We start from the raw sequence: 22,564 nt of genomic DNA on the forward strand, positions 1-22,564 counted from the left end.
TATGTGTCATTGTGTGAAACGAAAGCCCAATGGACACATTCCCTGTCCCCTCCCCAATAGAATTCTAAAATTCTATTGATTTTAGAATGCTGTGTTACTTTTACTGCTGTTAGCTGCTCTGAGCCCGGCTTCGGCTGGGGAGGGCGGGATATAAATACAATTTATTTATTTTTATTTTTATTTTTATTTTTTATTTTTTATTATTATTATTATTATTATTATTATTATTATTATCTGGAGGAATACCCCTCATTCAGTGGCAGCTGGCAGAGCCAACTATTTCTACCTTTGCTGCCATCCTCCTCCCTTGAAGAAAAGGAACGTAGCAGACAGTGGCACCCCCTGGAATGGATGTATGTGGGAAGGCAGGTGGTGTGAGTGGGTGGCACAGTGCCCTGCTTGGCTTAATGGTCCAGCCTCCACTGCCCCCATCTTGAACCTGCTTGGGTACAGAGCCTACACTGGATATTTTCATTGCTTTTTATCTGACTTTGTAAATATTTCTGTCTCTCTTTAACAGACCAGCTGCGAGGAAGAGTCGCTTGTGGCCGCACCTCTCTCCGCCTAGGCCCTTCTCAGCCAGAAGCTGGGCGAAGCTGACGGGAGCCTTGCAACGCATTGCGTTCCCATGGGGACTGTACCAGATCCTCTGAGGTCTGCCAAGCGTCCACTGGTCACCGCTTCCGAGGAGGAAAACGACCTGAAAAGGTTGCAGTCCTCTAAACACCAGCACAAGCAAGCGAGCATAGAGAGCAACAGTAATGGATTTCCTTTCACTGCCAAGGTGCAACCCACTGGAGATCGCCTGCTTGAAGGGAACTGCGGGGTGGAAGCTGATGCTGCAACGGGCGAACGGCATTGTGGGTATGACACTGGGAAACCAAGAATGTTTTCTCCTGGGTCTTCCAGCCCATCCAAAGAAGGCTGCCTAGCAGTTCTGGAGCCGGGGAATAACTCTGAGCGGGAAAGCAGTAGTGATGCCGGAGCTCAAGGCCAAGACCCAGCAAAAGAACATGCTGCAGTCAAGGCACCTGCTACCCAGGAAGCCAATGAAGTTGTGCCAAGTGGTGCTGGAGGGCAACTCTGCAGTGCAGCAGATAAGGCAAGCTCTCTGCCTGGAGGTGGTGGTGGCAGAGTCACAGAGAGCACAGCTCATGGCAGGTCTTCTCCTCCTTCAGATGCCCAGCAAGCTGATCCAACCACAAAGGAAATTGTGGGTGAAAGGATTGGTCCCGAAGTGAAGCAGGTGCCAGACTCAGCAAAGGAACTGGAGTCTGTCTCTGATCTTGCGCTGAAGGCCCGCGGTTGCTCGGATGCAGAGCCAAAGGGCTCAAAGGAGGCAGGCTCAAGAACTTCACCAGAGATGGTCCCCAAACCCAGCCTTGGGAGCACACCACAGCCTTCGTGCGGTGACAAGGCTGCGGAGAAGGTAGGGCCTGAGCCCTCCGAGCTGAAGGACACAGGGACCATGATGATGCAACCTGAGGGTGGGGAGTTGGCCATCAGGACCCATCAGGATGCCGGGGTGCAGGCTGTAGCCAGCATGGAAAGCAGATCAGCGTCCACCAGCCCAAGCATCTTTGCTGCATTCTTACGGGAAAACATGCCTCCCCAGGCAACACAGAAGCAAGAGCAGTTGCACATTATTTACACAGGAGCTGGTGGGGAGGAGCAGTCGGAAATCGTCGATGACTTTGCGGCGCTTGTCCAGACAGCTGTGTCTGCTGCCACCGTGACCGAAGCCCATATCCAGGCAGCAGCTGCAGTAGACGAGGGGTTGGCAGTTCAGGCTGTCAAACTTCAAGAGGGCACAGCAGGCACTCCTGATACAGCCCACTCGACTTTGTCAGGCAACGCGATGTATCCCTGCCCTGACGGTGTGCAAGAAACGTCGTCCAAGGTGACAGAAGCACAAACAGCAAATGCAGCCAGCCATCGCAGCATTGCTTCCCAGCAGTTGCCGGACGCTTCAGTCATGCTGAAGACAGCACCGATTGACCAGATTACTGTCAATGGCAGCGCTTCCCCGCACCCCGTGCGCAGCGAAACCAAGCTACCTCCACCTTCTGCTCTGCCAGGAATCAATAGCAAACCTCAGCACCTTGGACCCTCCTCTGTGGCGGAAAGCCAACAGACGCCTCCAGCCTCCTGCAGCATATCTGAACAAGACAAGGCTCTCCGCACCGCTGGCAGCACTCCCGATAGCGGGTGCAGAGAGCAGCTGCGCACTGAGACGGTTAGGAGTCTTGAGACGGTTCCAGCCAGCCTCCACGTGGACGTCAAACCAAAGGGGGAAGGGAAATCCGTCCCTCTCAGTCCGAAGGAACAGGGGACAACTAACACTCCAGCAGTGGCTACTGCACCCCCAACTGTGTGTGCCCCAGCCACAGCAAAAATTGAGCAGGATAAACTTCCAGACAAAGAGGCAAGAGGATTTGGCATTCAGAATCTGGAAGCTGAGTCTGGGTTGAGTAGAAATTCTGGCCCTGGCCTAGGAACCAAAAGCAACAGAACTAAGAAGGGAGAGAAGGGCAGTCTTTCAGCCTCTCCCGCTTTGCCCTTGCAAAAGCTGGGCGAGAAGAAGAAGGAAGGAAAACCTGCCGCGGAGGGCAAAGGGCACCTGAAGCAGTCTAAGCGCGTCCGGGATGTCGTGTGGGACGAGCAGGGCATGACTTGGGAGGTTTACGGGGCCTCTCTTGACCCCGAGTCGTTGGGGGTCGCCATCCAGAATCACTTGCAGAGGCAGATTAGAGAACACGAAAAACTGATTAAGGCCCAAAACAGCCAGACCCGGAAATCTGTTTCTTCGGATACATCTTCAAATAGAAAACTTAAAGGGAGGCAGCACAGTGTTTTCCAGTCCATGATGCAGAATTTCAGGCGCCCCAATTGCTGTGTTCGCCCTGCTGCTTCCTCTGTGTTGGATTGAAAGAGTCGGGAAGGCGATGAGCGTCCGTTTGTAGCCATTTGTTTCTGTGTGTGCACAGAAATCTGTAGAAAATAGGCCCAGGAGCTCAGCTTTGATGCTTGAGATTCTGATATAATGATTGGGGGTGGGGGGTGGGGGGGGCAGAGTAACGGCTGTGTATTGTATGCCCAGTAAGTCATCACATCTGAGCTGTCTTGTTCTCTGCAAACGACACGTGCAGCTTTTACGTTTACTTAGAAGCCACTCCGGTCTGTTGCCAAACGACAACATAAGCACTTAAAAACGAAGCACAATGTGAGATTGCCAATTTACTGCACCAACGGTGTGGCAGCTTTTTGCAGGCGGAAGAGAAGGGAGGCATCAAACCCTTTGCAAACGCCTTTCACGTACAACTAGGTCTTAACAATGTCGATAACGAAAACTTCAACAACTTATGTAGCAAATATTCCCAAGTACCTGGATCAGGTTGCGTTGGTGCTGAGAGAGTCAAAGGAGCTGGTTTTCTTAAAATGATAGACTCTCTTTGAGGCGGTGGTAAGAGGATATCCCCTTGCAATTAGGGTGGTATTCCAAGTATGCCGGTCAGAAGGAGGCACCCCAAAGACGATCCACCCCTTTTGCCTCACATGCTAAAGAGCCCTTAGGGATCCTGTGCCAATCACATGCTAGCCTTTGCCAACCTGGGGTCATCCAGATGTTTCGTACTACATCTTCAATCAGCCCCAACTGTGATGATGGGAGTTGTGGTCCAAAATATCTGGACATCCAGTTGGAGAAGGTTAATCTGTACATATATGGTTACAGTGTGCCAAAAGGCCTGCTGGTGGCGTTCTTCTTGAAGGTTCTGGAAACCTCTGGTATCCCAGACGCGATAAAGGTCCTTCAGACTGGAGTATAAGGGACTTCAGAAATACTCAAGAAATTTCACTGGGTACCAGAATTTCTGTTAAGTGTGAAATTTTGACTGTTAATTGCTCCTTAATGGGTCTCCTCTTTCTGTCCTCCACCCTGCCCATTGCAATTTTGTATTTTGCAATGTTTTATCTTAGAGGTGATACTTCCATGTCACAGAGAAATGGAGAAATGGTTTGGATTTTCAGCAGCAATGTAGAGAGGGCACGAAAGATTATTGTGCAGCCTGTTAAAACTATTTTTTTATATATAATTTTTTAAAATTAGTTTTCCACTATACCCCCCAAAGTAGCCAAATTATAACAATAACAATTAATTCCCAAATGATACAATTATCAAAATGCCAATCAACTTCCAATTAATACATTTTAGTTAAAGTGGCTCCCTGTATGGTGGTTTGGGTGCATTTCTGATCTTATATCACTGCGTTCCATGATCTTAATTTATATCAGTTACATTTCAGTTATTATAATAATCCCTTAGTCAACAACTACATAATTAATGATCTCCATTCGTGATGTTATAAGATACAAATTTATAAAGCTTCAAGTGAGGAACTATTCTGCCCTGTGTGTGAAAACTGTTAGGTCCATAGAGATTCCTTCTGTCCATATATGATGTTGTTTCTTTCACTTCCCAACTGTTTTTTTCTTCCATTGTGACTTGGTGCAGAACTGAATCTCAAAGTTTCTCAGAGGTCTTATCTCTCCATCCCTTGCTTTGATGTCTCAGAACAGGCGACAGTTTCCTAGAAACCATTCCGTCTCACTAGTAAACCATGTCACAGATCGTCGCTATTTCCCCCTCAGCCTAGGAAAAGGTGGGCAGTTTTCAATTGTTCTGAATATTTAATACTCCTTTCCAACTCCCAGAATCTCTGCAGCGTTCTTATCACAGCCCCCAGATTCTTTTCCTTTCAGCTAGAGATTTATGGTGCAATTCATGGTGCCAGGACCGTCTGCTCGCTGCCATGCTAGATAGAAGCTATGCCTCTTGGTCTTGAATGTGAGCAACCAACAGGACAATGTTGTCATAGGTTTCTCAAACATTGTGTTTCCCTGCAGAATGTCCCCAACAAACTTGTTTGGGAGGGTGAAATAGCTGCTAGTTCTTTACTCTGTCTTGTTAACATGGAGAACCAGTGTGGTGTAATGGTTAGGGTGTTAGACCAGGATCTGGGAGAGCAGGGTTCAAATCCCCACTCAGCCATGAAGCTCACTGGGTGACCTTGGGTCACTCACCATCTCTTAGCCTAACCTACCTCACAGGACTGCTGTGAGGATGAAATGAAGAGGACAACCACATACACCACCTTGAGGATAAAGGTGGTATATAATTGTTATAATTTCTAGCTCAGAGGCAAACGTGAGTGCCCCTTCATTTCAGAGCAGGTGGGAAGAGCCTCTGAAGTGGCATCAGCGTGGATGATAACATTGTGGAGGAAATCTGCATTGCTAGCTCCTCCTGAATGATCCCAGAGCACCACAGGAAGGATATGCACTTTAGAGGCTTCCCATGCTGTTAAGGTACCATTCGTTCCGTCAGTTTCACTCAGTAAGGCTTAAACAAGATTTCATCCCATATAGGTTTCCCACTTCTGAGAACCTTTGCACTTTTACTGAACTTAACGATTAAAAAAGGAAAAAGAAGAAAATCAATTCCAAATTATTCCCCTCTCCGCAAATTGGCGGTCGCCACTCAGCCAGAAGAGCTTAGTGGATTGTTAATTGATTTTGTCACTCCAGTTGTGTAACTGGTGCTTTATAGATCTGGGGGCTAGATTAAGAAAGAAAATCTGGGGGAAGGGAAATCACAGCGTCCAGATAATTGCCCAACCTTCGCCGGGCTTTCCATGTCAAAAAAGCAAAAGCCGCAAGCCTAGTGAGCTGAAAGTGGAAAGGTCTGTGGTATATCTGTTCCCTTGCTTGAGGTTGGATGGGTAAAAGGCTTAAGCATCCCAAGAGAATCTGCTCAAGCAGAGTAGGATGGATTCCAGGAGTGAAATTCAAATTTTGCAGCCATATACATGTTTATTACAGATAAATTTCAGGGTGGAACCACCAATTGCACAAAATAAAAGTAGTCTGCTGCCAAAAGTGGAACCCTTATGTTAAATATTCCTCTTCCCCCTCCACAGTGTGCAGTAAAACATGTGGCCTGTTTCTGATGCCACTGTTTTGTGCATTTTCCGTCTTTCTGTAACTGGCTGTTGAGATTGCAGACATGCATTACATTATGACATCTAGCTGTAAGGGGAGTTTTATTGTTCGTTTTGGCAGCAACACTGGGTTCCTTATGACATGTAGTTCCACTGTCCCATTCAAAGATTTGCCTTCACACTTGAGTTTACTTAAGATGTCAGTTTTGACATCAACATATTCCAGTACTGACCATCCAATTCAAATCTCCCGTGCCTGCCCCTCTGTCTTTTGTTCATAGTCAGAAAACAGACCCAGTAACTAGCACAGTTTGAGTATGTGATGTTGTCTGCCTTCAAAAAGAAAATACCTGCATTTTCCCCCATCAGAGAAACTAAAAAATAAAACCACAATGCCATACTGGGATAATAGAAATTCATGTGGAATGCAGTAAAACAGAGGCTCACTTTTAAAAGTTTCCTAAGAACCAAGTCCACAAACTGATTAAACCTAAATCCTTGGATTTGAATTAGCTGAGTCCCAGAAAAATTCAGAAAGACTAAGATGGCATAAATCCAAACCTGCCTAGGATTTCATGACTTTGCTGGTAGGTTGTTCCCATGGACTAATAGCTATCTTTAAGACTACACCAGCCAATCCTTCGTGGGATGCAGCTATGAGAGGAATCACAATGAAGACCATAGACCACAATCCTGGCAAGATTAAGCACTTGTATATCTCACTAATTTCAACAGGAAATTAAGCAAGTGGCCTGGTTGATGGCACAGCAAACCATGGTTTATAGTGCGATTGATTAACCTGCAACCCTCCAGATGTTGAACTACAGCTCCTATCATCCCTGACCATGGGATGGGGACGTTGGGATTTGGAGTCCACAACAACTGGAGGGTGACAGGGTAGCTGTCTGTAGTTTATGGCTTACCCTGAAAAAAGCAAATACCTCCCGGTTTGTTCTTCCCTAAGCAGGACTTCAGGAAACCTGAAGTTTGGCTTCTTGAGATAAGCAAATGCAGGATGTGGTTCACATTCACAGATTCACAAGCCTTCATAGTTTGTTTTCATTCACACTAAAGGGAGGAGCCAAGTACGAGCAATGTACTCATTCACAGTAAAGCACAAACCATGGTTTACTGTGACATGCAAACAAGGCCTGCATAGAACTTTTTTGAAATACCCCTCCAAATGCTTAACTTTGTCTGAAATGTATTCCACAGTTGTTGTTGTTTTTAAAAAGCATGAAATCATTTAGTTCCTTTATTGCCATACATTGTGCAAAACCATTTTTCCTTCTGTTTTGTTTTTGTAAGGGGGGAAAAATGTTCAAAAGCTCTGTTTTACATATTGGCTTGAAGCTATCGGCACTGGTGTTTTTTAGAATGTACTTAGATGTACATCTTACTGACCCTTGCTTCATTGCTTCCCTGGCGGCAAAACAGGCTGTTCTGGTGGGCATGTAACACACATAATAATGATAGGAGATAACTTACTGTAAGGAGTGCCAGTTCAGCAAATCCTTCCTTGAAATGTTGTCCTTAAACAAATAAATGAAAACATTGAACACTCTTAAAATAATTAATTTAGTTGCATTCAAAACAAAAACAAAAAACAGCAACAGCTTTCACCGTTGTGTTTTGCACAAATATTATCACCATATTCTTTAGAAAGATTTGCAGTCTAGTTTTTGACTTTACCCATTGTGCTTCCTTAGGGCTCATATCCATCTGTAATTAGGTGCCTGTAGCAAGGGCTGCGAACAAAATTAGCAGCTAAGGGAATAGGGTATTATGTGGAGCAGGGTTTCCCAAATGTGGGTCTCCAGCTGTTTTTGGACTATAGTTCCCATCATCCCTGACCTACTAGCTAGGGATGATGGGATTTGTAGTTCATTTATTTATTATTTTTCTTAATGCTTTATTGGTTTTAAAAACAATACAATTACAAAACAAAACAATACTCAACGATCAACAAAAAGCAATCCAAGATCAGTAACACACATTACACACAAAAAAGAAAAGATTGAATTCACATCACAAATTCCAACATGACTTCCAATTCCCCCATTGTGATTCCTAATTTACATTACGACTGCATACTTAACTTTATCTCTCCTAGGTTATTCGGTTGTGTTAATTTTGTAAACTTCTCTTATTTCATGCAGAAATCAATCGAGGCCTGCCGAAAAATTTAGATTATTACAATGTTCTGTTAAGTATTCTCTGTAAACATTCCACTCTCTTTTAAATATTTGATCTGTATGGTCTCGGAATCTTGCTGTCAATCTTGCTAGCTCTGCATACTCTAACATTTTATTCTGCCAGTCTAATTTTGAGGGAATAGAATCTCCTTTGCAGTTCAACAGCAGCTGGAGACCCAAGTTTGGGAAACCCTGGTTTTGAGAAAGGGAGATTTGAGGCAGAGCTCCCTCCCACCCAGCCCCCAAATGGGATCAGCATAGGGTTTAGTGCAGTCCTGATCGTCCCTATAGATTCATATTTGGAAGGGACCTTGAATGACCTTGGGGGCCAATCTGTAATGGGGAGCCGGCATGGTGCCCTCCAGATATTTTTGGACTCCTCAGCTGTTGGCCATGCTGCCTGGGGCTGATGAACATTGAAGTCCACAACAGCTGAAGGGCCCCCACATTGGCCACCCCTGATCAAAATGCCCCCTACAGCAGGGTTTCCCAAACTTGGGTCTGCAGCTGTTTTGGGGCTACAACTCCCATCATCCCTAGCTAGCAGGACCAGTGGTCAGGGATGATGGGAACTGTAGTCCAAAAGCAGCAGGAGACCCAAATTTGGGAAACCCTGCTCTGACAGAACCAAGGTTTCACTGTAATTTTTGTGAAATAAATCTAAAAATTCATTTTTATTTTTAATTATTTGAAAATCCATTTTTTTAACCTTTTTGTTTTCACATACCACAAAGCTGGGGGGGATGGGTTTACAATGCAATCCTATATGTTTCTGCTCAGAAGCTAATCCCATGGGGTCTAAACAGGCCTACTGCTGGGCAGGTGAGAGTGGAGTTGCTGCTTAAATGACTGAGTTGTTTTTGAAAAATTTACCCTAGAATATCTGCCTGGGCTTATTTCTGCTTTCTGCAAAGTCCATCCTACCCAGCACTAATCTTCTCATCATTTACAAAGCATTCTTTACGGGATGAAGGATGCAGTGCAATATTAATAGGAATTACTTCCTTATGGAGAGAGAGGCAGATTGGGGGCACATGTTTATGATACTGTGCAAATGGTAAATAGAACATGCTGATACGACTTTCATGGCAAGTATTTTACAAAATATGGGATGTTTCCAATGTGTAAATCTTCCTTTTGCATAACTGAACAACATATTTCTGGATGCAGTGCCAGAATCAGATGGATTAGAAATTTAAGTTCATTAAATCTTCATCATAATTGCCATGCTGCCATTTCAATTTTATATTCCATGCATTGCAATTTATGCTTTTCATGTTCTCCAGTACCAACAGTAAATTATTATTATTATCATCATCATCATCATCATCATCATCATCATCAAAATCTGCAGAGACAAATTGCCTCCTAGCTATCAACAGCACTGTTTATTCAGTGTTCAAACTGACACCCTAATCTTAAAAAACAATTGCATACTTGGTCATTGACACTATAATATTGGTGTAAATTGTCTGTGTGTGTTTTAAAATTGCACTGGTGCTGGTGAAAATTGTGCTAGAGACAGACAGATGTAGACAAGGATTAACATAACAAGGTGAATCCCAGCCAATGCCCCAACCTTTCCCTGTGTTCGCTGTGCACTTAATTAAATGAAAATTAATTGATGTGGCCTTCAGTACCTTAACTATTGATTTGCTAAAGAAGCAGGGTTTAGGAAGAGATCACAAGGAGATACTAAGACCCTTCAGCATTTCTTTTAAGTATAGTCCGAGAGACAATAGTGGCAGATAACAGGCAATGTGCACCAGATCAGGTTCTCAGACTTTGGCTGGTAAATTTACATTTTACATGAAACGAGTGCATAGGTACACGAAATCCATTAGCTCTAGGCCAGGCATGGCCAAACTTTGCCCTCTAGCTGTTTTGGGACTACAACTTCCATCATCCCTAGCTAACAGGCCCAGTAGTTAGGCATGATGGGAATTGTAGTCCCAAAACAGCTGGAGGGCCAAGTTTGGCCATGCCTGCTCTAGGCAATGCCTTAAGACCTGGCCTCAACCTTGTGTTTCCTGTTACTGTTTTTCCTTCCAGGTTTCAGCCTCAGCCAATTTTGAGTACACCGTTTGTCAGCAAATAAGTAAGGGCCCTGGACTGATCTGTCTAGCTATCAGTCACCGGAACAAACTCTTAAATAACAAAGAGTTATTCTCTCATATTCCACCTTTTGATTCACTTGCAGCTGATATTTGAAGTGCCATATTTGAGGGATGGGAGATGTTGTTGTTTTGTATATGCCTGTGAAAAAGGTCTGTAATATCAATTTTCCTGCCTCCCTTATCATCGTCCAAAATGTGAACGTTGGGTTTATTATTTGAACGGTAGTATCCCATGACTGGTATTCTTCAGTAAGAGTCATTGATGTTTGGGATCTCTTGCCTTCGTTCGTCTCTCAGCTGGGCACCAAAGTGTGTTTTCGCTCTTAGCACACTGCTGCCCTGCTTGTGGCTGTCTCACATTCAGATGATCTAAAGTTTCTTGATGTTTATTCTCGTGCCTTCAAATCCGTTGTTTCCCCCCTAAATTGTCCTCGCGGATTGTGAAAGTGATGTCCGTCAAGGAACCTTCTGTCATTTTCTCCAATGTTTTTTTTCCCCGCTTTATGGTAAACTCTTCTGACAAGATTTTCTTGAGCCGATACTGTACTTTTTTTTTCAAAACAAAACTGTGACTGGACTATTCATAATGTGTCGGAAGAACTGAGGGAATAAACAAATATCTGTACTTAAACGAACTTGAATCTCATGAGGAAAAATCGGGATGCAGCTTCCTCCCCTCTTCATTTACAGCAAACGTTCTTACTGGCCTTTCAATAGCGGAGGAAGTCAGTCCTAAATGTGTTCAAAAACAATGGAAGTTTTCTGCTCCATGACAAAACTGAGAGATCTGTCTTCACGCTCTGCAGCAGCTTATCAGCTGAAGAATTCAACCCACCTCACCTTCCAGCTGAAAAAAACGCCTCTAATTATAGTGTTTCCAATACAAATATATATGTATGTATGTATGTATGTATATATATATAGCTAGCTAGATATTTTGAAAACTGAGAATAATTGGCTTCCAGGGAACTTGAGTGCACATGAGCAGAGAGAGAAAGTTGTAGAATACAGCTCTGGTACACTGCTTTAAAATAAATGGAACAATCGTGGAAAGTGAGGGGAAATTAGGACCGTTAGCGAATACAATACAATGGGCACAGAGGCCTGCTAAAATGCATTTGCAGTCAAGCAATAGTGTGCCCTCTGTTCTCCCTTTCTTCTCCCTCCCCCCTCAAAATAATAAAAAAAGACCACAACACCAGCACATCCCATGGTATAAAGTATTTATTTTTAAAACTTGGCTCTAATAGGACGGAATGCAAGCAGCATTAAGTGCCTGGTGTGTTTGTGTGTGTTTGTTTTCACTGTCATGGACGAAGGCCTTTATAGAGTGATCCCAAGCAAACAATCGCATTCTGCTAATACATCCCTATGTTTGGCCCAGAAGAGAGAAGCGATCTGGCTTAGAATCACCAAAATACTGGAGTGCGAGTATAAAGTGTGCCAAACAACTTGTTGGGGGGGGGGGCGACCCTGAAATGCATATAATGCTTGTAATGATCTGTAGGAACTGATAATATTGCAAAGCATGTTAGAGCTGCAGAGAGATGTTTTAGCAGTATCCTCTCTCTTCTTAGGCTGTGTTCACATTCCCTTTCACTGAGATTGGAGAGCCGCTTTGTCAAATCTGTGTTCACACAATGTTGGCCCAGACGTGTATGTATCCTGAACATCATTACAAAATACTGTATTGTTCGCCCTATAGGGCGCACCAGCCCACAGGGCGCACCTAGTTTTTTTGGGGGGGAATAAAGGGGAAAAATTATTTCCCCCCCCCCCGGCGTGGGGCTGGGGCGAGGGAAGCCCGAGCTTCCCCTGACCTCTGCCCCCAGAACAGGCTGCTATCCGCAAGCCTTGGGAGCCCGGCGGGAACTCCCGCCGGGCTCCCAGGGCTTGCGGATAGCTTCCTGAAGCCTGGAGAGCGAGAGGGGTTGGTGCGCCTGCATTCGCCCCATAGAACGCACACACATTTCCCCTTCATTTTTGGAGAGGGAAAAGTGCGTCCTATAGGGCGAAAAATACGGTACTATTGTTTGATGCGTTGTTTCTCAAACCAGCTTCACACCAGTTGGAGTCCTCAAGCGGTTCCTAATTTGTCTCTAGCCCACCTGGCGTGTTCAGCAATGAATTGAAGCTGTGCTGAGGTGAACAGCTGTGGGGAGGAGAGAGAGCTGTGAAACACACAGCGGGGGTACACAACTTCGCTGTGCTCTTAAGGCAGTAATGTGAACACACCCTTAAGGCAGGGTTGATTCTGCCAGTGATGCTTCATGTGGCGGCAAGAAGGGCAACCAATCTGGAAGGAACATCCATAAGTGAAAATGTGCCTCCACTATCAGAAGCTCCCCAGTGCCCAGGGCCCTGCTTAGCTGCCCGGGGCAGGGTGCACACCCTGCAGTCAGGGGCGAAGCGAGCAGGCCATGGGGATGGGGCAAGCCGCCCATGGGAGCAGGGCGAGCCAAGGCAAGGCGTGCTGCGTTTGTTGGCTATTTGCAAATTAGTTGCACTGCAGAAAGCATGCTGGGGAGACCACACACACATTACAAGGAACTCAAAAATACAGTGGTGCCTCGCAAGACGAAATTAATCCGTTCCGCGAGAGTCTTCGTCTAGCGGTTTTTTCATCTTGCGAAGCAACCCTATTAGCGGCTTAACGGATTAGCGCTATTAGCGGTTTAGCGGCTATTAAAGGCTTATCGGCTTATCAGATTAGCTGCTAAAAGGCTATTAAAGGCTTAGCGGCTTAGATAAAGGGGGGGAAAGCGGGAAAAAAATCTCAAGACTCGCAAGACATTTTCGTCTTGCGAAGCAAGCCCATAGGGAAATTCGTCCTGCGAAGCAACTCAAAAACGGAAAACCCTTTCATCTAGCGGGTTTTCCGTCTTGCGAGGCATTCGTCTTGCGGGGCACCACTGTAACTTCAACTAGGTTTTAATAACAAAAACAAAAGCTCCTTTTACACTAAATGTATCAATAAGCATGACCCATCCACCAACCCTACCACCAGGGTACTGAGAGAGCCAGGTGCTGCTCTTTATATACTATACTCAACAGCTTAATTAACATAACTTAACAGCACCTGCTATACTGCTTCACAGCTGTAAAACTAGGTCACGTTATTTGCTCTGGCCCTTAAAGAAATACACATCTTGTGGAACAATAATGAACCTTCAAATTTAAAGAGACCATTCAACAGCGTTGAGCCTCTCTACAGCCCCTGTAGGGCGGCTGAGGTGGTGGGCAGATGCAAGCCCCGAGCTGCTCAAAAAAGCAGCGCAGAGCTTGCAGGCAGTCCGCCCGCCACCTCCCTCTCAGGAGAGACGAGTGGCTCAGGCACACTGCAGGCCTCACGGTGTGACGCCCAGTGCCCCCTGCCTCACCTACGTATGCCTCGGGATTAGGCAGATTCATGGAGGTGAGGGTTGTCGAAGGCTATTAGCTATAAAGGCTGTGCTCTGCCTGCAAAACTGGAGGCAGCAATCAATGCTTCTTGTTTCTGGAAATCACTTGAGGGGAGAGTGCTCCTGCAGTGGCAGTAAGAAGGGGCGTGCGGTGGGTGCGGGAGTTATTTTTTCAAAAACACATATTTTTGCCATTTTGGCACCCCCCTCAGTGATGACACCTGGGGCAGACCGCACCCACCACACACCCCTTCCTACGCCAGTGCCAACACAGACCTAAGAGTTTGTTAAAGTACAGGTGGCATCCAAACTCACGTGTGTTGGGCTTACACAGGGACTTGACCTTAACATTCCAGACGGTTGCAAAAGATCGCTCTAAAATGGCCACAAATGTGTCTACCGAAAATCGGAAGACTGATAGGCTCCTAAAGCTGTCTTGCATTCTTGCGGCTGTATTCTTTTTCTACGTCTGGGGACTGAAATGTGAAGCACTGTACAAAACAGAGCTAGTTTTAGCCTTCCAAGCTATATCATAGCATTTATTTTGGTATATTGTCTTTAGAAACTTGCATGTGGAAAACAGTTCTGTATAATACACTGAAGTTACATTATTGATTCGGTCGACTCCCTTTAGGAAATTCCATGTTTTGCTGTTTTACATCTCTGGATTTTCACAATAAAAAAAAAATAACACAATAAACAATGTCTTTATTAACTTGCTTGTTTGTGAAGGGGGAGAAGGCCCAAATTTATAAGATTGTTTGGAACACACAAGTGAGGAAAGACTGGCTTCTGAATTAATTTCAGAATTTTCATTAATTAATTTTCCCACACGCATGGGGAAAACCGTGACCCTCCAGATATTGTTGGACTTTCATTCTCCTCAGTCTCCGCCAGTATGCCCAGTGCTCACGGATGGTGGTAGTTGTGGTGCTTGTAGAACTGTAGAGTTCAGATGGATCCCCACTGGGGGGTATTTAACCCTTTCCCCATACCATTTTCCCAAAGGAAATTCCTCCCTGCTCCATTATCAGGCTGCCAAGTCTTCTATCATTGCAGACCTCCCAATTGTCCCTATTTTCCAGGGACAGTCCCAGATTTACAGAAGCTATCCCGGTTTCAGATTTGATCCTGGAATGTCCCGCTTTTCCTTGAGGTGTCCCTTTCTTTAACGGAGAAATGTTGGAGGGTATGGAGTTATCTGACCCCTGAGCCGTCTGAAGGCAGCCCTGTATAGGGAAGTGGGTTTTTTTATGTTTTAAGTTTTTATATATACGTTGGAAACTGCCCAGAGTGCCTGGGGCACCCCAGGCAGATGGGCAGGGTATAAATAGTAAAACTGTTGTTGTTGTGGAATAGGACATCCCTTTTTGCATCAGAGAAAAATTGTTGGGTATGCCACTGCAGGAGACACACGCTGCTCACACCTGGCATCTCTCAGCTTTGCTGCCCTTCCTCCTGGCTATTGCTTCCTGCTCACTTGGCCTCCCTGAGCACTGATGCAGTGACCAAGGGCGAGATACCGCAGCATCCTTCACTCATCACACATTCTTCCTCTGGGCGGTTTGGGAGATTGGGCTCAGGAGGTGGTGGGAAGCAAATGAATGGAAGCAGGCCCAGGGGGAGGCCATATCTGCACTATATTTATTTGTACCACTTTAAAGAGTCACGGGTTCCCCCAAATAATCCAGGGAGCTGTAGTTTTTTATTGTTTTAGGTTTTTTTTACTGTACGTATTTGGTTTTACAAGTTAAAATTTGCACTCATCATAATCAAAAAAAGAAAAAGATTCTCATGAATCTTTGGGCTTCCCTTCACCCCTCCATGGGTTCTATTTTTAAACCTTTACTGCTTCTTTTAGGGACATGGGTGGCGCTATGGGTTAAACAACAGAGCTTAGGACTTGCTGATCAGAAGGTCGGCGGTTCGAAACCCTGCGACATGGTGAGCTCCCGTTGCTCGGTCCCTGCTCCTGCCAACCTAGCAGTTTGAAAGCACTTCAAAGTGCAAGTAGATAAATAGGTAGCGCTCCAGTGGGAAGGTAAACGGTGTTTCTGTGTGCTGCTCTGGTTTGCCAGAAGCGGCTTAGTCATGCTGGCCACATGACCCGGAAGCTGTACGCCGGCTCCCTCGGCCAATAAAGCGAGATGAGCGTCGCAACCCCAGAGTCGGTCACGACTGGACCTAATGGTCAGGGGTCCCTTTACCTTTACCTTTACTGCTTCTTTTATGGTAGTTCAATTTTTAAATCTCCATTGTATCTATTGTTCTTTTTACATTTCAAGTGTTATCGCAGTCCTGCTAATGATTTTGACTGTTTACAATGGTCTCCAAGGTAAACTATAAATTCCCCCCACTCCTTATTGAAGTTTTGGTCTTCCTGATTTCTGATCTTTCCGGTCCTTTTTGCCATTTCGGCATAATCCATCGTCTTAATCTGCCATTCCTCTCTGGTACAGACTTTCTCTTCTTTCCATCTCTTGGCTAAAGGGAGCTATAGTTTGTTAAGGGTTCTGAGAGTGTGTTAGGCGATCCCTACTTCCCTCACACAGCTACAGTTCCCAGAGTTCCCGGGAAGAGGGATTGGTTGTCAAACCACTCCAAGGATTACAGCTCCGTGAGGGAAAGCGAAATCCCCTAACTACTCTCAGCACCCTTAAACTACAGTTTCCAGGATTCGAGGGGGGCATGAGTCTTGAGAGTGGTATGACGCTGCTTTAAATGCACAGTGTGGATGAGGCCCAAACGACAACACAGCACTGGCCATCCCACAAATCACATCAGCTGCAAGGAGACATTTGTGCCGCTTCATCTGAGGAGCGATTGCTGTCTCTGGTGCCAAGTAATATTTTGAGCATGAAATGTGCTGAAGGATCATTAGGGAGGCATTCCTGCTATGCTGGACTGGTGAGGCAATTGGATGCAGTGATGCGAGGGGCTGCTTCCTCGGGTTACTTTTGGAAGATGTGAAAAGAAGAGACAACGGCGCAAAAAAAGGATTGGGTAGGTATATAAGGGGGACGCGGGTGGTGCTGTGGGTTAAACCACAGAGCCTAGGGCTTGCTGATCGGAAGGTTTGTGGTTCGAATCCCTGTGACACGGTGAGCTCCCGTTGCTCAATCCCTGCTCCTGCCAACCTAGCAGATCGAAAGCACGCAGCGCAAGTAGATAAATAGGTACCGGCTCCAGCGGGAAAGTAAACAGCATTTCTGTGTGCTGTTCTGGTCCACCAGAAGCAGCTTAGTCATGCTGGCCACATGACCCGGAAGCTGTACGCCGGCTCCCTCAGCCAATAAAGTGAGATGAGTGCCGCAACCCCAGAGTCGTCCGTGACTGGACCTAATGGTCAGGGGTCCCTTTACCTTTACCGTAGGTATATAAGGAACAGAAGAAACAGCCTTCTACTGAGTCAGGCCATTGGTCCATTTAGGTCAATATTGGTCTACACTGATTGGCAGAAGTTCCTGAAGTTTGCAGGACAGGATTTCCCAAACCATGCCTGGAGGTGTCAGGGGTTGAATTGGAAGCCTTCATATAAGGAATGCTCTCCACTGAGTCTGTTCAGCACAGGGCTTTTTGTTCGGCTGGAACTCATTGGAACTCGGTTGCAGCACCTCTCAAGTGTGCACCATTGCCATTATAAGAGAACAAGGGAGGCCTTCGTGCTGAGCACATCTTTTTCTGCAAAAACAGCACTGGTTCCAGTTCCACACAATATCAGGATAGGACCCATAGTGTGGTGGCACCTACCCTTTGGGACTCTTTCCCATCAGTGGCATGCGGTTAAATTTTTCGTAGGGGGAACAGTTGGGGCCAGAGGTGCCAGTTTGCGAGGGTGATGGATATGAGCCTCCCAAAGCTGGGCAGAAGCTGAGCTTTAGAAGGAGGCACCGGGGGAACAGTGATAGATAGATAATTTATTACGGTAAGAGACCAGCTTATAAAACACACTTGGGGGTACAGTCACAGAAGGAAAACAAACAATTAAAACAATGTACAACAATAAAATTTAAAACAATGTACAACAATAAACTACCGCAGGGAGCTGACCCAGAGTCACCCAAAGAACCGAGTTTGGGGATTTTCTTAACGAACTAGTTTGAGTTGGGAGATGGTCTGCGCCTACAGAAATGTACACAGAATCTGGCGACCATCCGGGTCATCTTCTGATCTTTGCCTAACAGGAAAAGGTCAAATATTTGCTTTTCCGGGAGGTCAGAGAGCCTCACCAATAGGGGATCAATGGTCTTACTACGTGCCTCTTCATAAAAGGGACATCTAAAGAACAAGTGCTCTGGGCTTCCTATCTCCCCCAATGAACAGGCGCAAAGTCTCTGAGCATATAGGACTTTTTAAAAGGCTCCTTCCAGGACCGGCGAGGGCAGGGCCAAGCTTCTGGCATGGGGGAACAGTGGTTTCCAACCTTTTTGAGTCCACGGTGCCCTTGACCAACCACATTCTTTCTGCAGCTCCCCTGTGGGAGCCACTTGCACTGGGATTCCATTGCAGGACGTGTTTAGTAGGGACTCCCCTGTTCTGCTCCTGCCATGTTCTGCCCCCGCCCCTTTTGGCACAGCTTTTGGCCTGCGTGTAAGTGGGAAGCACATGTGTCAACAGCACACAAGAGAGGAGGGGGGAGGAGAACCACACACTCCACCTTGAGCACCCTGCAGAACAGATGGGATATCTTGAGGATGATGGACACTCAGCAGCCCTACATGCACGAGACACAACCAAGCAGGAAGTTTTCCTTGCCAAGCCCCTTTGAAATCAGTGGGAAGCCAAGCAATGCAGTGGCTGGGCTGAGCTGAGACACTCAACATGGCATCCCCTCTGTTAAATCCCTCCTTACAGAAGACCCACACACCACGCGGCTGCTTGCATGCACTGTTGGGATTTACTTGTGAGCAGAAAGCAGGAATCAAAGCAGCCCTGGAAAGATCTCAACCTCCTTCCTTCCCCACATACTAGTTATACCGGGCATTATAACCACGAGGGGCGATTGCTGGGAATGTGCATGGTCTCTGTCCTCCATCCTGCTCCCTCCCTCCCTCCACACCACATCGCTGGGAAGGAAGAAGAAGAAGAGGAGGAGGAGGAGGAGGAGGAGGAGGAGGAGTTTGGATTTGATATCCCGCTTTATCACTTCCCTAAGGAGTCTCAAAGCAGCTAACATTCTCCTTCCCTTCCTCCCCCACAACAAACACTCTGTGAGGTGAGTGAGGTTGAGAGACTTCAAAAAAGTGTGACTAGCCCAAGGTCACCCAGCAGCTGCATGTGGAGGAGCGGGGAAGCGAACCCAGTTCACCAGATTATGAGTCCACCGCTCTTAACCACTACACCACACTGGGAAGGGCATGCAAGGACGCAGGACAAGGAACGCAGGGGAAGTCTTCCCATGACACGTCGCATGGGTGCTCTCTCTTGCCTTCTGGCACCTGCTAAAGACATTTCTCTGCTGAATGGAGATATTTATCTGTTTGTATCTGAATTCGGTTGGACTTGATTTCACGTATGCAGTGGTGTTCCAAATTGTGTATGTCCACACACACAAAGAGAGAGAAGACAGTGTGGCCAATGGCAAGGGATCATGGGAGTTGTAGTTGAGCAGTGTATTGAAATATCACAGCTTAGCTATGGCTGGTGTAGAGCGTCCATCTATCCAGAAAAAAACAAAGGGCTGCAATCCTTTGTAGAGTAAACTGCCAGCCCAGAAGAAGCAGGACTTGCTTCTGAGTGAGGAGCTTGCATAGGATTGCTCTGCGAAGGAAAGGAACAAGAGCTTGGGTGTCTCCTGAGCAGCAAGCGATGGATGTCCATTGGCTCCACTTCCTTGTGGAATATGAGAAGCCGCCAGAAAGCTAGGCTCCATGGCCCATTGGTCTGATGCACTCCAGCTGTTTCTGAAGGGGACCACAGTGTGCTTCATCTCTAAGCCAATATTTCTCTTTACGGTGTTTTAACAACAGACGTGCCAGATGGGAAGATGTTTGCCAAAGAGACCTCGGAGGTCAGGTTGTTTTTCACAATGAATTACAGCGTTTCTGCCTCGTCCAGCACTCTCAGGTTAGGCAAGTCCCTGCCTCAGCAGACAAGTCTCTCAAGCAAAGTGTTTCAAAAGTTGAGCATGTTTTCATCATGTTTACCCCCTGTTGCTTGAGTGGCAGCAGGCCTGGGTCCAAATAGGAGTTGACCATTGATGCCAAACCCCTCTCACTCTCCCCACAGATTGCTTCCAGATTGTCACTATATTGCAGGATGAATTCAGGCGCATATTTTAGGTTTGCAGTAGATTAAGGGACTCTGTCACTCTGGAGCAACAAACCCACGTTAAAATAAGAAATGGACTTTTGCAGTTTGGAATGTAACAGTATAAGGAATCCAAGAAAAGCTGGTGATAGAGAACAGTGTGTGTTTGCTTGGAAGAAAGCCCACCTGTATTCGTTCATAAAAACCCCATGTTGTGAGTTGCAGGATCAGTTCAGGCTTTCCCAAACTTGGGTCTCTCAGCTGTTTTGGGACTACAGCGCCCATCATCCCTAGCTAGCAAGACCAGTGGTCAAGAATGATGGGAATTGTAGTCCAAAAACAGTCAGAAGACCAAAGTTTGGGAAACCCTGGTCTAGATGATACCCTGTGTGCCCCTTCCAAACCTCGTGTGTGTGTGTGTGTGTGTGTGTGTGTGTGTGTGTGTGTGTTAGAATCTACAAGAAGAAGAAGAGGAGTTTGATTTGATATCCCACTTTATCACTACCCGAAGGAGTCTCAAACTGGCTAACATTCTCCTTTCCCTTCCTCCCCCACAACAAACACTCTGTGAGGTGAGTGGGGCTGAGAGTCTTCAAAGAAGTGTGACTAGCCCAAGGTCACCCAGCAGCTGCATGTGGAGGAGCGGGGAAGCGAACCCGGTTCACCAGATTATGAGTCTACTGCTCTTAACCACTACACCACACTGACAAGAAGAAAACCAGCCAAGCCACTTCCTTTCCTGAGATAATTACTTTGGCTGGCTCGTTAACTACCATAATTAGCATGACCAAAGAAGTTGCCCTGTGCCATAGAACAAAGGGGTGGGTCTTCCAAGAACAATAGCCAAAGGGGTAAAATACAGGGGGGGGGGCTGGAGAGGGAAAGAGGGGTGAAGTTGTTTTTGTAGCTCTGCACTGGACTTTGGAGCTCCCCTGGGAACCGAATGGGGAAGTAAGCTCTGTTGGGTTGTTAATGCTGTGAGCCCCTCCATCCTATGCTCAGGTTGTGCCATATCTGTAAATAAAACCATATATCCTAAAGACACTGCCGTCTCCGCTGACCCTCCTCCCAAGGAAACCCAACACAGAGTATGCATTGGAACCCCTGGAGTCTCTCGCCACTCAGAGATTGGGGTGGCACAGGGCTGGCCTGACCTTGAAGCAAGGGGAGATGACTGCAAGGGCAGCAGGATCCACAGGGGGCAGCAGATCTGGGCTCCAAGGCATGAATTAGTGCCGAGCAATGTCTGGTTTTCAACACTGTGATATACCGGTATACCACCAGTTAAACTTCACAATATACCAAGATATCACTATGTCTGGAATAAGGGTGGAACTACAGTATGTAGAGGCGAACGGGGTAATGTCCTGGTAACTGCTACTACTTAGGGAGGTCTAAAACGGATGCATTTTTTACTTACCTTTAATGTTTGGTTACAACTGCCATTTTATATTACAGAGCAACAGCGGCGGCAGCAAGAGAAGCAATGGCCGGCTTCACGGTTTTTCCCACAACACAATTTTTTACATAGCACACACACACACAGAGTGATTCGCGATATATTGCCATATCAAATATTATGGAACCGTTCCCACAATGTGGGCTTCTAGCAGACCAAAAAAAGAGGAGCTCCTGTTCCCTTTACTACCAGTATTCTGGAGCCTTTTCTTTGCAAAACATCTTGCCGGCTACAATGTTTTCTAACCTAGTGGTGTTCTTAGTCCAGGAGTCCCAACTTGGCCCAGTGGCCATGGGTGCCATGTAGCATGCCTGGCCCTAGCACTGAAATTTGTGAGTGCCTGGGCCCCTTCATGGGAATTTTGTGGGTGCTTTGGCACCCACGGCCTTGGGGAGCTAATGCCTACGCCACAGTCTGAGCAAGCAGACAAAACCAGCCTCTCAACGGCTCCACAGGACGGTTTGTTGCCGAATTTGTCACAACATCCTCTGTTTGCTTTCTCTCGCTCTCTCTTCGGCATGATAGCCAGCCAGAGGAGCTTTCACCTTGTATGGTTTTGTTCCCAGGGGAATTCTGGCTCGCTCCAACTGGCTCCCCTGGCCAAGGGAATTGAATCCACTTCAAAAATGTAACTGAAGTACATCAGCACTGATCCGTTTTATTGCCCTGAGAGCCGTGACTCAGTGCCAGGACCTGACCTCATGTTCAAAATCTAACACTAATATAAAATTTTGTTTGAAATAGGCATTGAAGGACAGAGAAGCTTGTCAGGGCATGCATGGAACAGGGCCAGTGATAAGCTGGGCTTAGACAGTGGAGAAGGGTCCATTAGGGCAAATAAGAAACTGCTCCACTCATCTCAGTCTGCTTTCAGCCAATCCCTGCCAGCCTGCTTTCTTACTGTTTGACCAATCAAGTGGGTGGCTCTGTCTGTCCTTGGCTCTGGTGCCACCTGCTGTTCATCTTCCAACCTTCTGCCCTACCAATCCCAATGGGCACCAGTTGTCTGGTATTAGAGCAATGGGTGCTGGAAACAAAATAAAAAAGTGGACAGGCCACCCTTATCCTCTTGCTTTCTTCTTCTGCCACCCCTTTCTCCACATTTGCCCCCCTCCTTGGCACCTTCATGTAATACAGCTGAGAG

At 46.3% G+C, this 22,564-nt stretch overlaps 1 protein-coding gene and 1 long non-coding RNA gene across 4 annotated transcripts in view; both read left to right on the top strand.

Annotated features, from left to right (window-relative positions):
• GPRIN3 (GPRIN family member 3) overlaps positions 1-11,515 on the top strand; it is a 55,863-nt gene extending 44,348 nt beyond the window's left edge. For 2 of the 3 annotated variants that reach the window (XM_081020791.1, XM_081020792.1), the window contains exon 2: positions 521-11,515. In XM_081020791.1, coding sequence (XP_080876917.1) covers positions 629-2,929 — 2,301 coding nt within the window. In that variant the 5' untranslated portion in view covers positions 521-628 and the 3' untranslated portion in view covers positions 2,930-11,515. The remainder of the gene's footprint in view (positions 1-520) is intronic. The other variant, XR_013990464.1, reaches the window with a different exon arrangement.
• Positions 11,516-12,256: 741 nt separating this feature from the next.
• On the top strand, positions 12,257-14,245 carry LOC308485937. Its single transcript, XR_013990879.1, has 2 exons — positions 12,257-12,876; positions 13,240-14,245. It is a non-coding gene; the product is annotated as an uncharacterized lncRNA (long non-coding RNA).
• The last annotated feature ends 8,319 nt before the right edge of the window (positions 14,246-22,564 follow it).

The sequence above is a fragment of the Podarcis pityusensis genome (genome assembly GCF_964106645.2).
Source record: "Podarcis pityusensis genome assembly, chromosome: 9".
Lineage (NCBI taxonomy): Eukaryota > Metazoa > Chordata > Lepidosauria > Squamata > Lacertidae > Podarcis > Podarcis pityusensis.